Source organism: Piliocolobus tephrosceles, chromosome 11, assembly GCF_002776525.5.
Source record: "Piliocolobus tephrosceles isolate RC106 chromosome 11, ASM277652v3, whole genome shotgun sequence".
NCBI classification, from domain to species: Eukaryota; Metazoa; Chordata; class Mammalia; order Primates; family Cercopithecidae; genus Piliocolobus; species Piliocolobus tephrosceles.
The window spans coordinates 104,930,241-104,944,559 of record NC_045444.1 but is presented as its reverse complement, the minus strand read 5'-3'; the positions used below and the strand labels follow the sequence as shown (position 1 = coordinate 104,944,559).

Genomic DNA, 14,319 nt, shown 5'->3' with positions numbered 1-14,319 from the left:
GGAGTGCAGTGGCCCAATCTTGGCTCACTGCAAGCTCCACCTCCTGGGTTCACGTCATTCTCCTGCCTCAGCCTTCTGGGTAGTTGGGACTACAGGCACCCGCCACCACACCCAGCTAATTTTTTGTATTTTTTTAGTAGAGACGGGGTTTCACCATGTTAGCCAGGATGGTCTTGATCTCCTGACCTCGTGATCCACCCGCCTCAGCCTCCCAAAGTGCTGGGATTACAGGCGTGAGCCTCCATGCTCGGCCTTCCTTCCCCAAATTTTACCTTATAGTGTTGTCTGCAGTGCATGAATATCACTTTTCAGTTTTGCTTTTTTTTTTTTTGAGACAGAGTCTCACTCTGTCTCCCAGGCTGGACTGCAATGGCCGGATCTCAGCTCACTGCAAGCTCCGCCTCCCGGGTTTACGCCATTCTCCTGCCTCAGCCTCCCGAGTAGCTGGGACTACAGGTGCCCACCACCTCACCCGGCTAGTTTTTTGTATTTTTTAGTAGAGACGGGGTTTCACCGTGTTAGCCAGGATGGTCTCGATCTCCTGACCTCGTGAGGCCGCCCGTCTCGGCCTCCCAAAGTGCTGGGATTACAGGCTTGAGCCACCGCGCCCGGCCAGTTTTGCTTTATTTTACCAAAAATATTTTAATCGTATTTTTTAAAATATAAAAGTTCACTCTGATCCCTACAGCAACATAGCAACTCTTTTTAATATTTTTGTTCTCTTGTCCAATGCCTAACTCTTAATGTAACTGTTTTTAATAGAGCTATAGTTACTGTGTGCATTCATATGGGTTTGGAAAAAAAGGTTAACATGTTCCTGATCCATGTAGTTTTTTTATATCACTGAATATTATTATATTGAATTGATATACTAACCAGTCAGCTATTATTGGGTATATTGTTAGTTCCAACTTTTCACTAGATAATGCCACAGTAAATAATTCAATACATATACTCTTCTTTTGACTTATTTCCTTAGAATAAATTCTTAGTTGGGGGTGGAATTCTTGGGTCAAAGGGTATTAACAGATTTTTTAATTGATTCTTACTATGCCACACACCGAAGCTTAGCCATGTCAGCTTTAATAATAAATTTATATTCAGTGTTTTGCTTTTATTCAAATGAAGACTTAAAAGTTATACCCACTTCTGTTTTCCAGACAGGAAATCTGCCTCATTCCTACCGGCTCATCAGTGTTGTCAGTCACATTGGTAGCACTTCTTCTTCAGGTGAATAGCCATCATAATTTCAGCATTTTATCAATGAACTAGTCAGCATTTGCTCCTTATTACATTGCTCTTTGCCTAGCTTTGTGAGGTATGTTTTTCTTTTTTCTTTTCTTTTTTTTTTTTTTTTTTGATCCAGTCTCACTCTGTCACCCAGGATGGAGTGCAGTGGCACAATCTCAGCTCACTGCAGCCTTCACCTCCTGGGTCCAAGTGATTCTGCTGTCTCAGCCTCCCAAGTAGCTGGGATTACAGGCATGCACCACCAGGCCCAGCTAATTTTTGCATTTTTAGTAGAGATGGGGTTTCACCATGTTGGCCAGGCTGGTCTTGAACTCCTGAGATCAAGAGATCCACTCACCTTGGCCTCCCAAAGTGCTGGGATTACGGACGTGAGCCACCACGCACGCCCAGCCCATGAAGTGTAAGTTTTTCAAGAAAATCTTTGAAATCTACTTTGATCACACTCAGTGTGAATTGTGTTAATAGGTGTAACTGTTTTGATTTCTCTATTCATAAGTGACCTGAATTCCCCTGAACAAAATACATTAATCAAAAATGGTGCCCCAGTGTAGCATATGCCTCCTTAATTCTCTGTGTATATAAAAATATTTTTTCTTCTTTTCTTTCCTTTTTTTTTTTTTTCCAAGAGACAGGGTCTCACTCTGTCACCAAGCTGGAGTGCAGTGGCACCATCATTAGCTTATTGCAGCATTGAATTCCTGGGCTCAGGAGCTCAAGAGATCCTCCTGCCTCAGCCTGCTGAGTAGCTGAGACTACACGTGCATGCCACCACACCTGACTCATTTTTAAAAATTTTTTGTATGGACAGGTTCTTGCTTTGTTGCCTAAGCTGGTTTCAAACTCCTGGCCTCAAGCAGTCCTCCTGCCTTGGCCTCCCAAAGTGCTAGGATTACAGGAGTGAGCCACTGTGCCTGGCCTGTATGTTTTTTCAATAGGTTTTAGACACAGTGTTGAGGATAAGGTGAATGTGGTAGTTTTTTTTTCTTTTTCTCAAACTTCCTGCACCTGAGATAAATTCAATGTGTTTTTATTTTTTATTTGTTTATTTTTTGGGACAGAGTCTTGCTCTGTCTCCCAGGTTGTAGTGCAAGTGGTGCTATCTCGGCTCACTGCAACCTCCACCTCCTGGGTTCAAACAGTTCTCCTGCCTCAGCCTCCTGGCACGCCCGGCTAATTTTTGTATTTTTAATAGAGATGGGGCTTCACCATGTTGGTCAGGCTGGTCTCAAACTCCTGACCTTGTGATCCGCCTGCCTCAGCCTCCCAAAGTGCTGTGATTACAGGTGGGAGCCATCACACCCAGCTTCGGTGTGTTTTTAAAAACCTTGATTTTAAGATGTTATTTGTTTCAGGTCATTATATTAGTGATGTGTATGACATTAAGAAGCAAGCGTGGTTTACTTACAATGACCTGGAGGTATCAAAAATCCAAGAGGCTGCTGTGCAGAGTGATCGAGATCGGAGTGGCTACATCTTCTTTTATATGCACAAGTAAGAAACTTTGCCAAATAATGAGTTAAAAATCACCTGAACTCTTTTCTTTGTTGTTTGTTTGCTTTGTTTTTTGGTTTTTTTCCTTTGAGGATAAAATGTTCCCATCAGTTGATTGGTTGAAAATTTTTGGTTTTTGTTATCTTTGGTTAGGGTCTGTCTCTCGATATTTCCCTATAAGTCCAGAATATTTTCTCTCATAACTCAGCATTAATTGCTCATTACACAGTAGTATCTAGGTATGGAAGTTTGGATAATTTGTTTTATGATAGAAGATGTCCTGTCATAATAAATCTTTTTGGTCATCCAGTTTTATCACCTAGAAGATCTGATTTATATGTATGGGAATTACCTAGCATGTTTATTAAAGCTAACTATTGTCAGTTCCCCTCTATTCTTAAAAATTAGCATTCAAAGGGTTAAGATCAAATGAGTGAACTGCTTTTTTAATAAAATACAGGCATGAAATGGAATTGTGAAGGCCTTATCTGTATCAATTTTATTTTACTTTTTCTCCTGCCTGTTATTTGTTTCTACTTACTAAATTTCCTGTTTTATTTTTTGCTTGTTTTATCATAAGGGAGATCTTTGATGAGCTGCTGGAAACAGAAAAGAACTCTCAGTCACTTAGCATGGAAGTGGGGAAGACTACCCGTCAAGCCTCGTGAGGAACAAACTTCTGGGTTGGCAGTGTGCGCTGCATATTCTTACTGCTGCCCACCTCACCTTTCCTTTGCTGAAGGAGAATTTGGAATTCTGCTTGATGCGGGAGCAACAAACAGCTCAGGGCCAAACCAAAAGACAAAAATTGGAGTTACATAGAATGCTCCATGCTATTTTATGGAAACTTTGGTCTCACATCTGTAGCTGATTATCCTTTTTCTCCTGTAAGAGTGGCACTTCCTTTTGTCTTAGGAATACATGTTGTAAATATATATCTGTGTGTGTGTGTATACACACACACACACACACACACACAGGATGAATGGAGCCTTAAAGAGTTAGGATGAGCCCCCAGAATATGCCTGCTCAAAATTAATAGCACAGCAGTTTGGAGAAGAAATGAAGGTGTCAAAGAGTCCATTCACCTGAAAAATGTGTGAAGATGTACTTATCAGTTGGCTTTTAACTTTTATGTTCCTTGAGTAGTTTCACTCAAGTCTGTAACCTTTTGCGTGTGTTTCCTTATTAGTAAAGTTCACTGGAAAGCCAGCTCTTCATGTTACACTAATGACAGTTTGTTCTCTTTGCAAGAGAGGGGCATTGCTGTCACCTAACTTGAGGAGCTATTTTTTTTGTTGTTGTCTGGAAATTTCATGAATTTGTGATGTCTTTGCTGTTTACATGCAGTCCCAAGAAATGGATTGTTGGTGCTTTGGAATATGTTACAGTCCCACATTTGATATTCTTCATATACTTTGTTCTCTCTAAGGAGATTTCTTCACACAGTATGTTCATCATATATCATCATCATTATTTTGGTGGTAAAGATAGAATCTTTTTTCTTTTTTTTTTGTCATTCTACCATGGAGCAGCATTACCCTAATGGATTGCAACCAGAACTTTAAACAGGTAGAAAGATATTTCTCCAATTGGGACTCCGCAACAGGAGTACTTAGGGATAAGGAAGAATGCTAGCATCTCTTTCTCTCAAATATAGGGAGGGTAAGAAGAGTGTTCTTCTGATAAAGCTAAAATTCTGGACCACTAAAGCTAAAAGTCCTATTGCAAGTATGAAATTAAGACGGGCGGATCACGAGGTCAGGAGATCGAGACCATCCTGGCTAACACGGTGAAACCCCGTCTCTACTAAAAATACAAAAAACTAGCCGGGCGAGGTGGCGGGCGCCTGTAGTCCCAGCTACTCCGGAGGCTGAGGCAGGAGAATGGCGTGGACCCGGGAGGCAGAGCTTGCAGTGAGCTGAGATCTGGCCACTGCACTCCAGCCTGGGCGACAGAGCAAGACTCCGTCTCAAAAAAAAAAAAAAAAAAAAAAAAAATAGGATTGCAATTAAAATGTGATTGGCTTAGGTAATCCCAAGAACTAAAAAATAACAAAGGTGCGTAATATATTTATCTACTTTTTAGTTGCTCTGAGTTGAGGCAAAGTAGAGTGGCAACATTAAGCGCTATGCTAGTCACTTAGCTGACATAACCAGCTTGGTTAAGCAGCTTATAAAACCATATAAAGAATTCTTTTGAGGATGGAATTCTGTCCACAAAATAATTTTGTGAGCCCAGATATCATTAGGATCACACAGAGTTAAGTGTAGCAAAATGAAACCATCGTTGTATTATTTCATGATTTTTCTTTTATTATAAACAAGGGATTATTCTTTAGTTCTCAGAGGTAGGGACAAACCACATCAGGTTTTCAGAAGGAAAAAACATTTAAAAACCCACCATCACTTGAGAGAATTGCTTGAACCCAGGAGGCAGAGGTTGCAGTGAGCCAAGATCACATCATTGCACTGCAGCCTGGGTGACAGTGAGATTCCATCTCATAAAAAAAAAAAGAAAGAAAAGAAAAAAAAAACACACAAATCATCATCACAGAAGATGCAACATATTTTCTGAAAGATTGCCTTAAGAGATCTCCAGCCCTACTCTTGGAACTTGGATGTATTCTAATATAGTAACCTAAGTTTTGATTATTTGAATTATATATGGCCTCACCAGTTTTGCTTAACTACTGATAAATGTTTTGCCTCCTACCATCTACCTATATACATTATTGTAATGAATGTTCCAAAATGGTAGAGTGGTAGAAAATGCCATAGTAGTTTAGAGCAGAGGAAAATATTTGTTTTAAAACTAGCTTTAAAATTTTGTTTCATTTCTACCAGGAGACTCTTTGGTTTGGTTTGATTTTGCTTGGAAATAATTGGTTTTCTTATAAATGAGTGAAGTGGTGATAAAATTCTTTGGCTAGTTATTAATTATTTTACCTGTCTTTGCATTTGAGAGGCACTGTTAAAAATTATTGGGAAAAATTTAAAGTGCAGGCTGCATTAAAACATGGAGAAAAATAGAAATAATGCCATAAGTGTAGATTGCCTCATGAAGCAGCCTCGTTTGAATTGCTTTCATAGCTTTCATATGTGTGTGGTTTAGAAGTACACTTACCTCAGAAACCTGATTTGATCTCATGTCTTGGGCAGGAGTTGTTGAAATAGGTTATAGGAATATATAAGTTATCTCACTGCTCATGTACTTGCATGTTTGGGACTCAAATTTTACTTGATGTCTGTCCATTCTTGTGGCCCTGTCAGCCTTCTCCTTCCTTTACTCCTTTAATCTATTTCTTTGACTACCAATGGAGATTTCAGCTGGACTATGTTGATGGGGCTTGTTGTTTTTTTTGAGCTGGCTGTATATATTTTAAAATTATAAATAGATAATATATTATTTTTTGCACATTGTTATCAGTTTGCCCAGAATTGGGGATAGGGCAGTTAGCATGTTGGGGCCAGGAAGGGACAAGTTAGATAAAGACTGAGTGCTTCCGTTGCAGGCAGTTTGCACAATACCTAATTAACCTTCCTATTGAAAATACCAAATGTGTGGTTACATTACTTTAAGTGACATTGAATTGGAACTTGATGGCAGTTAGTTCTAGATACAGCATTTTGATCTTTGTTGGAATTTTAAGGGAAAAATAAACTACATATTTGTTTATTTTAATCCCCTGATAGTACTGAAGGTTGGAAAGTTGCATGTAGCTGGATGCTGTTAATTTCTTTAATAGCCATGACTATAATTTAAGCCTATGAGAAGATAGACTGTTTCATAGGGATATATTCACATGTGTGTGCACACTCAGGAGTTTTGTCTCAGCAGGATAGAATAAGCAAATCCATGAATTGGTCTTCTGTTAATACTTTGATTCTAAAAATTATTTGTTTACTTGCTATGGTCTGTTCATTCTGGGCCTAACTTTAAAGGCTCAAAAACAAATACAACAAATGTAAATATGTTTACATTTTAAGACGTATGCAGTGGTACTTACAGATCAGTTAATTAACTCCAGAAAGCAAATGTTAGACTACACATTTATTTTTCTCCTTGATCAAGTGTAAAATTCTGAAACAGAGGCTTTAAAACCTCAGCAAAATAATCCATGAATTTACTGATTCTTCTATATCGTGTATAGTTACCATTATGTAACTGTACACGTGTACAGCTACGGATATAGTTGTATAATGAAAATTATCTGCAAACACCTAAATTAAAAGAGAGAAAAAGTAGTTTGTAAACTCATTTGTGGTCTACTGAAAAGAGGTTATATTAAAGCAAATAAAAATATTTTCCTTCTCTGTCCTCTGAAATGATTGCAGTGGATACTCTTAGTTATCCCATTTTGTGGGGGTGGAGGGCCTTTTTAATTTAATTGACCCCCCGAAGTGGTCTTTTGTTTTAAACGGGTGGGGGGCGGGGAGGAAACAGCTGGGTCTCCAAGTACATGTGGATTTTGTATATATAGGAGATTTTTAGAAAAATCAACAACCCAACACCAGATGCAAGTCACATAAAAGTGTTCCAATAAAATGGATGAATGTCTTTTTCCTCCCCATTTTGCTTTATACTGAGTATTGCACTCTTGCAAGTGTATGCAAAAACTAAATAGACTTCTGCCCTCCTCTTTTTATTGCATTACTTCAAAATTCTAATTTTGTCTCTACTGATATGTCTTATTAACATCTGAAAAATATATATATATTTTATTGGAAAATTCTAGTTTGTTAGGCCTTGAAAGTTTTGTGACAGTTATTTTGCTGTGTTTCACCACAATCATTCACCTTATGGCATGCTTTGATTACTAGACTTCAGGCAGTCTCATTCATTATATCATACTTACACACAATAGTAAGTTGTCTCCATGTGTGCTATATGTCTGAGGTGTATGGAGTTTTTATTTAAAAAGTGTGCCAGGCTGAATATAAGCATTTGATTTTGTAACATTGGACTTTTCTTAAAAGTATAGAGGTTCAAAGTATAGGTATATCCATTGGCATAAGAATAGAGAGGGTGAGGGTCTGGACCAGCATCCAGGTTTGTCCAGTCACACGCCAGAAACTGGTCTTCAAAAATAGTGGGCCTGTGTGAAGAGTGAGACCACATGTGGGTGTGCACACCTCTTGTCCCCAGGTTTCCCTCCCTTTGAACTTATCCTTCCCTCCCTAACTTCTCTGGCCTATTGTCATTGTTGTTTCTTTACATTTAAGGAGAGAAAAACAAAAATGAGATTCGTACACTTTGCCTAATTGAGCCACTACCAGGTTTTCTGGCAGCTGTGGCCACATTATTTGTGAGATGGTTTTTTTTCTTTATGTTCAGAGTGACTTCTGATTCTGATTCTTTATGTTTTGTATGGAGCGGCACTTTTATCTGTGTTTTAGCAGAACTGTTCCTCTGTATTCTTTACGGTTTTTGTTTGTTTCCTTTTTAAATTATGCATAGAGTTTTTTTGTGTGTATGAAATTAAAGCCTTTATTAACCTTCTGTTGATTTGACTGTTATTTCTGAAAAGGACACATTCTTGCTGATACTTATAACAACCTGTTCAAAGTTGTGGAAATCACCTTCTGTTGGCTTTCTGACATGGACTTCCTTGCAGCATTGTTACTTCTTAAAAGGAACAGAATGGCAAACCAGTGTTTGGCCGTAGTCCCCATTGATTATTGTTATTTTCATCTGAGGAGCCTGTGAGGCTTTGTGGAGGCTTCTGGGTAAGTTTGTAAACCTAGCATTGGCCTTCACTAGGCTCTTCCTTTGTCTTATTATTAAGGGTTGGGAGAAGAAGTGAAATAGCATATGCATTTCTTACTTGCCTTTAGGTCTCAAGCCTAGCCCTAGTGGATGTGCTGCCCTCACGGTACTGTTTCGTATTTGTGAAACCTCCTAAGAGGGTAGTCTTATGGACCATTCAACTCTCCTTCAACCCTTTAACTTACCCACTGAGTAAGGCAGTAAGGAAAGTAAATGTGAAAAGGAAAAGCTGTTACTCTGGGGAAGATGTAAACCTGCAAAATGCTTCAGCCTACCTGCCATAGATAAAAATGAGTCATGATAGAGGACAAGCTAGGTAGGGTAGTGCCTCAGAACTCTAATGTTCCATGGAGTGTTTGTGCTCTTCTAAGAAGAGAAAACTCTAGAACAGGAGTATTAAAAATGATGCAATACCTCAGGATAGAAACAATCTAGCGACCTTCTTAGAAGTTGAAATGAGGACCATAGGCTCCTTTTGGGGAATCATCTTTCTGAAGGAAGAGGTACATTATTAAACAAAAGTGGCATTTGCCACAGAAGTTTGTGCTCATAGGCACAAACTTTAACTGCAAATTTTCACTTCAATTGGAGTAGGACTAATATCGGTGAGAAAATGAGACCCCACAGTCAGGGTTGGGTACTGCTTTACAACCACAACTCCTCTTCTCAAAACAGTCCTTTTTCTTTCTTCAGGTTTTGTTGCTTCCATCGAGGCAGAGCGGAGAAGGCAGCTGGAGTCATCCCAAAGGCCTGAGTGAAATCTTCAATGCACAGGTGTTCCTAGAAGAGAGGGACCAGAGGGCAAAGGTCACATATCCTTTCCTCCTCCCTTACCCTCAGATGCCATTTGCTCTGATGAGTCATATAGATGTGGTGTATATAATCAAATAAATGAAGAGTAAACACAAGCAATGTCAGGAGAGCCAGAAAAGGGATGGAGAGGAGGCAAATATGGTATTTTGGTATTCCAGAGGTTTATCCCTGGATTTTTTTTTTTTTTTTTTTTTTCTCAGACCATGTCTTGTTCTGTTGCACAGGCTGGAATGCAGTGGCATGAACTCAGTTCACTGCAACCTGCAACCTCCACCTCCTGATTTTAAGCGATTCTCCTGCCTCAGCCTCCCAAGTAGCCGAGATTACAGGCATGCACCACCATGCCCTGCTAACCTTTGTATTTTTAGTAGAGACGGGGTTTTACCATGTTGGCCAAGCTGGTCATGAACTCCTGACCTCAAGTGATCCACCCTACTCGGCCTCCCAAAGTGCTGGGATTACAGGTGTGAGCCACCACACCTGGCCTGATCCCTGAATTTTTAACAATGAAAAGATAATAGTGTGGTAGATTGAGATCTTCTTTTTACAAGGGTCAAGTTCACATTAGCCCAAATAAGAATTAGGACTCTTCTTTCCAAGCCTTAGTTTTCCTCTCTATTAAATGGGAAACGTTTCTTTTTTTTTTTTTTAAGACAGAGTCTTACTCTCTTCCTCAGGCTAGAAAGCAGTGGCACACGATCTGGACTCACTGCAACGTCCACCTCCCAGATTCAAGCAATTCTCCTACCTCAGCCTCCTGAGTAGCTAGGACTACAGGCACCTGGCACCACGCCTGGATAATTTTTGTATTTTTAGTAGAGATGAGGTTTTGCCTTTTGGCCAGGCTGGTCTCGAACTCCGGCCTCAGGTGATCCACCCACCTTGACCTCCCAAAGTGCTGGGATTATAAGCGTGAGCCACCACCTCCAGCCAGGAACATTTCTTAAAGGCAAATTTTCACTTGCTTTTATGAAAATGAAAATAATATTACATATGAAAGTATACTGAAAACAAATTAGGCAGGCATGGTGGCACACACCTGTAATCCCAGCTGCTCTGGAGGCTGAGGCAGGAGAATCACTTGAACCCAGGAGGCAGAGGTTGCAGTGAGCTGAGATCGTGCCACTGCACTCCAACCTGGGCGATAATTTTCCATCTCACAAACACAAAACAAAGTATGTTGTTCATTTACCTCCACTTAAACAGTGAATCCAAGCTGCCCACAAAGTAAGCAGATGAGCCCTATAAGGGTATCTGCTCTAGTCTGGGTATATGAGATTTTATTAGGGCCAGGTGTGGTGGCTCACGTCTGTAATTCCAGCACTTTGGGAGGCCAAGTCAGGCAGATTGCTTGAGTTCAGGAATTCAAGACCAGCCTGGGCAACATGGTAAAACCCTGTCTCTACCAAAAAAATACAAAAATTAGCCAGGTATGGTGGTGCACATCTATAGTCCCAGTTACTCAGGAGGCTGAGGTGGCAGGATCGCTTGAGCCCAGGTGGCAGAGGTTGCAGTAAGCCAAGATAGTACCATTGTACTCCAGCCTGGGTGAAAGAACAAGACCCTGTCTCAAAAAAAAACATTTTATTGCTATCACAGGACATACAACTCTTCTAGCAAAAGCCTGTCACCCTCAGGAGAAGTCTCCCTCCTGGGCCCTACTTTGCTTTGGATCAAGTTAACAGACTGCCTGCAAGGGAAGTAGGACCCACTCCAGCCCTAATGGATGGAGCAAAGTAGGAATCAAGTCTCCATATACTGCTGTGGCACTTACAAAGGAATTGAGGCAGATTTGAATATTCCCATTTTCAGGTGATGCAGCTAAAGTTTAAGAAAGTCAGGCCAGCGCGTTGGCTCACACCTGTAATCCCAACACTTTGGGAGGCCAAGGCAAGTGGATCACGAGGTCAGGAGTTCGAGACCAGCCTGGCCAACATGGTGAAACCCTGTCTCTACTAAAAATACAAAAATTAGCTGGGCGTGGTGGCAGGCACCTGTAATCCCAGCTGCTCTGGAGGCTGAGGTGGGATAATTGCTTAAACCTGGGAGGCAAAGGTTGCAGTGAACGAGATGGCACCACTGCACTCCAGCCTGGGCGACAGAGCCAGACTCCATCTCAAAAAAAAAAAAAAAGTCAAGGTCACCTCATTCCAATATATGTTCCACTGCACCATACTGACTTTCTTTCTTGAGTTTCAGGTATACTGTAAAGCCCTCTTGTCAGCTTTCAACTCCCAGACCTGCAAGGTAAGCTGTTAACACTTGCAGTTGGCCACAATTTTACCATTGTAGATAGCTCCATCACTCTTGGCTTACAGGTTTGGTTCCCAGTTAAAAGGCAACTTGTTGGCCAGGCACAGCGGATCACCTGAGGTCATGAGTTCGAGACCAGCCTGGCCAACATGGTGAAACCGCGTCTCTACTAAAAATACAAAAAATTAGCAGGCATAGTGGTGGGAACCTGTATTCTCAGCTACTCGGGAGGCTGAAGCAGGAGAATAGCTTGAACCCGGGAGGCGGAGGCTGCAGTAGCCAAGATCATGCCACTGCACTCCAGTCTGGGCAACACAGTGAGACTCTGTCTCAAAAAAAAGAAAAGACAACTTGTTAATCCTCATCAGTTTTGTATATTCTTCTGTGAATGTGTCAGATTATTTTGTAGGAGGAGGTTTTGCTTAGAGAGTGGGAGGGTAGCAGCACAAGGTACAACTGAGGTCGGGGGAAGGATTCCAGTAGAAGACACTAGGAAGGCCAAAGAACAAATTCAGAACTAAATTTTGCCTAGCTTTTTGAGTGGAAAAAATATTTAGATAAACAAGTCATACCAGCTTCTCTCATCCTGTGAATGATCCAGAAGATTAGATAGCACAATTTTACATTTTTACTCTTGGCTAGGAAATCACAACTGGAAGTCACTACCTTTCTAAGCTTTGGGTGTGTTCAGCCATAAGATGAAGAAATTCACTGAAATAACTTTTGTTCCCAGCACTAAGATGATAATGACACTGTTTAAGGCAAGCTAAATAAACAGTTAAGAGTCCCAAATTAAAGTTGCTATAAAACAGCATCTCCCAGCCTTCATCTCTGCTGCTCTAAGCACCAAGAGGTAGACAGGGTAGAGGCGAGACTTGTGGGTTTCCTTTAATACTTAGGCTGCTCTGCTAAGATGGAGTTGCCCTAGGGAACATTTTATTGACTCTCACAGAGAGCCCTGAATTAAACGGCTTCTTAGTAAATACCTATAGATGGATTTCAACCTCAGGGGGGTCTGATGCTCCAGATCTCTAACCTGTCATTAGATTTGCCTCCCACCCTGGGCATTCTCTCAAGTTTCCTGGAAGCCTTCCCCACTCCCCGAGGCAGGGTAGGGGAGTGTTTGGTTTTGGTTTGGGGCTTCTTTTTGTTTTTTGCGGGGGAGGTTGAGACAGGGTCGTGCTCTGTCACCCATTCTGGAGTGTGGTGACACAATCACAAATCACCTGCAGCCCCAATCTCCTGGGCTCACCCTCCTGGGTAGCTGGGACAACAGGTGCACGCCACCACACCGGGCTAATTTTTGTATTTTTTTGTAGAAACAGTGTCTCACTTTGTTGCCCAGGCTGGTCTCAAGCTCCTGGGCTCAAGCAATCTGCCTGCCTTGGCCTCCCAAAGTGCCTGGGATTACAGGCATGAGCCACCGCACTCAGCTGAGTACTTGGTTTTGGAAGAAAGAGGATAAATATAAATGATATGGGGATCAGTGGATGGGGAAGAGCTGCCATACCCCACATCTGTGTGTAGCACCCTCCCCTCAGGTTCCTCACAGCTGTGGCTGCTATGTCCTAGGTCTTTGCTGTCTCTGGTCCAGCCTGGCTCTTCAGCTTTGTTAGGACTGCTGGACTCTGACCCCTCAGGCTAGATAGCAGGGACTACCCATCCTAGTGGACTTGTATCTTTCCGTTGGTCCTGTTCCTGAACCTGCAGTCCTGCCAGCTGATTACCAGCCTCACCCATGCCCACATCCGCCTCCCTGTTGTTTACTCATCAGTGCACAAATACTTAGATTACCATCTTGCTCTGCCTGCAGCCAGACCCACCACCCCACTGTTGTCACTGGCTCACCTTGCAAGATTGGAGCAGAGAGATCTGAAAAGCTCTCCTACACTCCCACGTGACACTGAACTCTGCTCTCCCACAAGAGTGTATACTACTTCCATGATTAAAAAATCAGCTGTAGTCGGGCATGGTGGCTCATGCCTGTAATCCCAGCACTTTGGGAGGCCAAGGCGGGTGGATCACGAGGTCAGGAGATTGAGACCATCCTGGCTAGTGCAGTGAAACCCCATCTCTACTAAAAATACAAAAAAATTAGCCCGGTGTGGTGGCTGGCGCCTGTAGTCCCCAGCTACTTGGGAGGCTGAGGCACAAGAATGGCGTGAACCCGGGAGGCGGAGCTTGCAGTGAGCGGAGATCCGGCCACTGCACTCCAGCCTGGGCAACAGAGCCAGACTCCATCTCAAAAAAAAAAAAAAAAAAAAAAATCAGCTATAGGCCGGGCGGGCGCCGTGGCTCATGCCTCTAATCCCAGCACTTTGGGAGGCCAAGGTGGGTGGATCACAAGGTCAAGAGATCGAGCCCATCCTGGCTAACATGGTGAAACCCCGTCTCTACTAAAAATACAAAAATTACCCGGGCGTAGTGGCAGGCGCCTATAATCCCAGCTACTCGGGAGGCTGAGGCAAGAGAATGGCGTGAGGCGGGACGCGGTGGCTCAAGCCTGTAATCCCAGCACTTTGGGAGGCCGAGATGGGCGGATCACGAGGTCAGGAGATCGAGACCATCCTGGCTAACACGGTGAAACCCCGTCTCTACTAAAAAAATACAAAAACTACCCGGGCGTGGTGGCGGGCGCCTGTAGTCCCAGCTACTCGGGAGGCTGAGGCAGGAGAATGGCGTGAACCCGGGAGGCGGAGCTTGCAGTGAGTGGAGATCGCGCCACTGCACTCCAGCCTGGGC

At 42.3% G+C, this 14,319-nt stretch overlaps 2 protein-coding genes across 5 annotated transcripts in view; one reads left to right on the top strand and one right to left on the bottom strand.

Moving 5' to 3' along the window:
- USP37 (ubiquitin specific peptidase 37) overlaps positions 1 to 3,967 on the top strand; it is a 121,021-nt gene extending 117,054 nt beyond the window's left edge. For 3 of the 4 annotated variants that reach the window (XM_026454735.2, XM_026454737.1, XM_026454734.1), the window contains 3 exons: positions 1,161 to 1,230; positions 2,604 to 2,742; positions 3,323 to 3,967. In XM_026454735.2, coding sequence (XP_026310520.1) covers positions 1,161 to 1,230; positions 2,604 to 2,742; positions 3,323 to 3,410 — 297 coding nt within the window. In that variant the 3' untranslated portion in view covers positions 3,411 to 3,967. Of the gene's footprint in view, positions 1 to 1,160; positions 1,231 to 2,603; positions 2,743 to 3,322 lie in introns of those variants that run through there. The other variant, XM_026454738.1, reaches the window with a different exon arrangement.
- Positions 3,968 to 6,985: 3,018 nt separating this feature from the next.
- VIL1 (villin 1) overlaps positions 6,986 to 14,319 on the bottom strand; it is a 32,283-nt gene continuing 24,949 nt past the window's right edge. Inside the window, exon 20 of the mRNA XM_023221102.3 lies at positions 6,986 to 9,291. Coding sequence (XP_023076870.2) covers positions 9,178 to 9,291 — 114 coding nt within the window. The 3' untranslated portion in view covers positions 6,986 to 9,177. The remainder of the gene's footprint in view (positions 9,292 to 14,319) is intronic.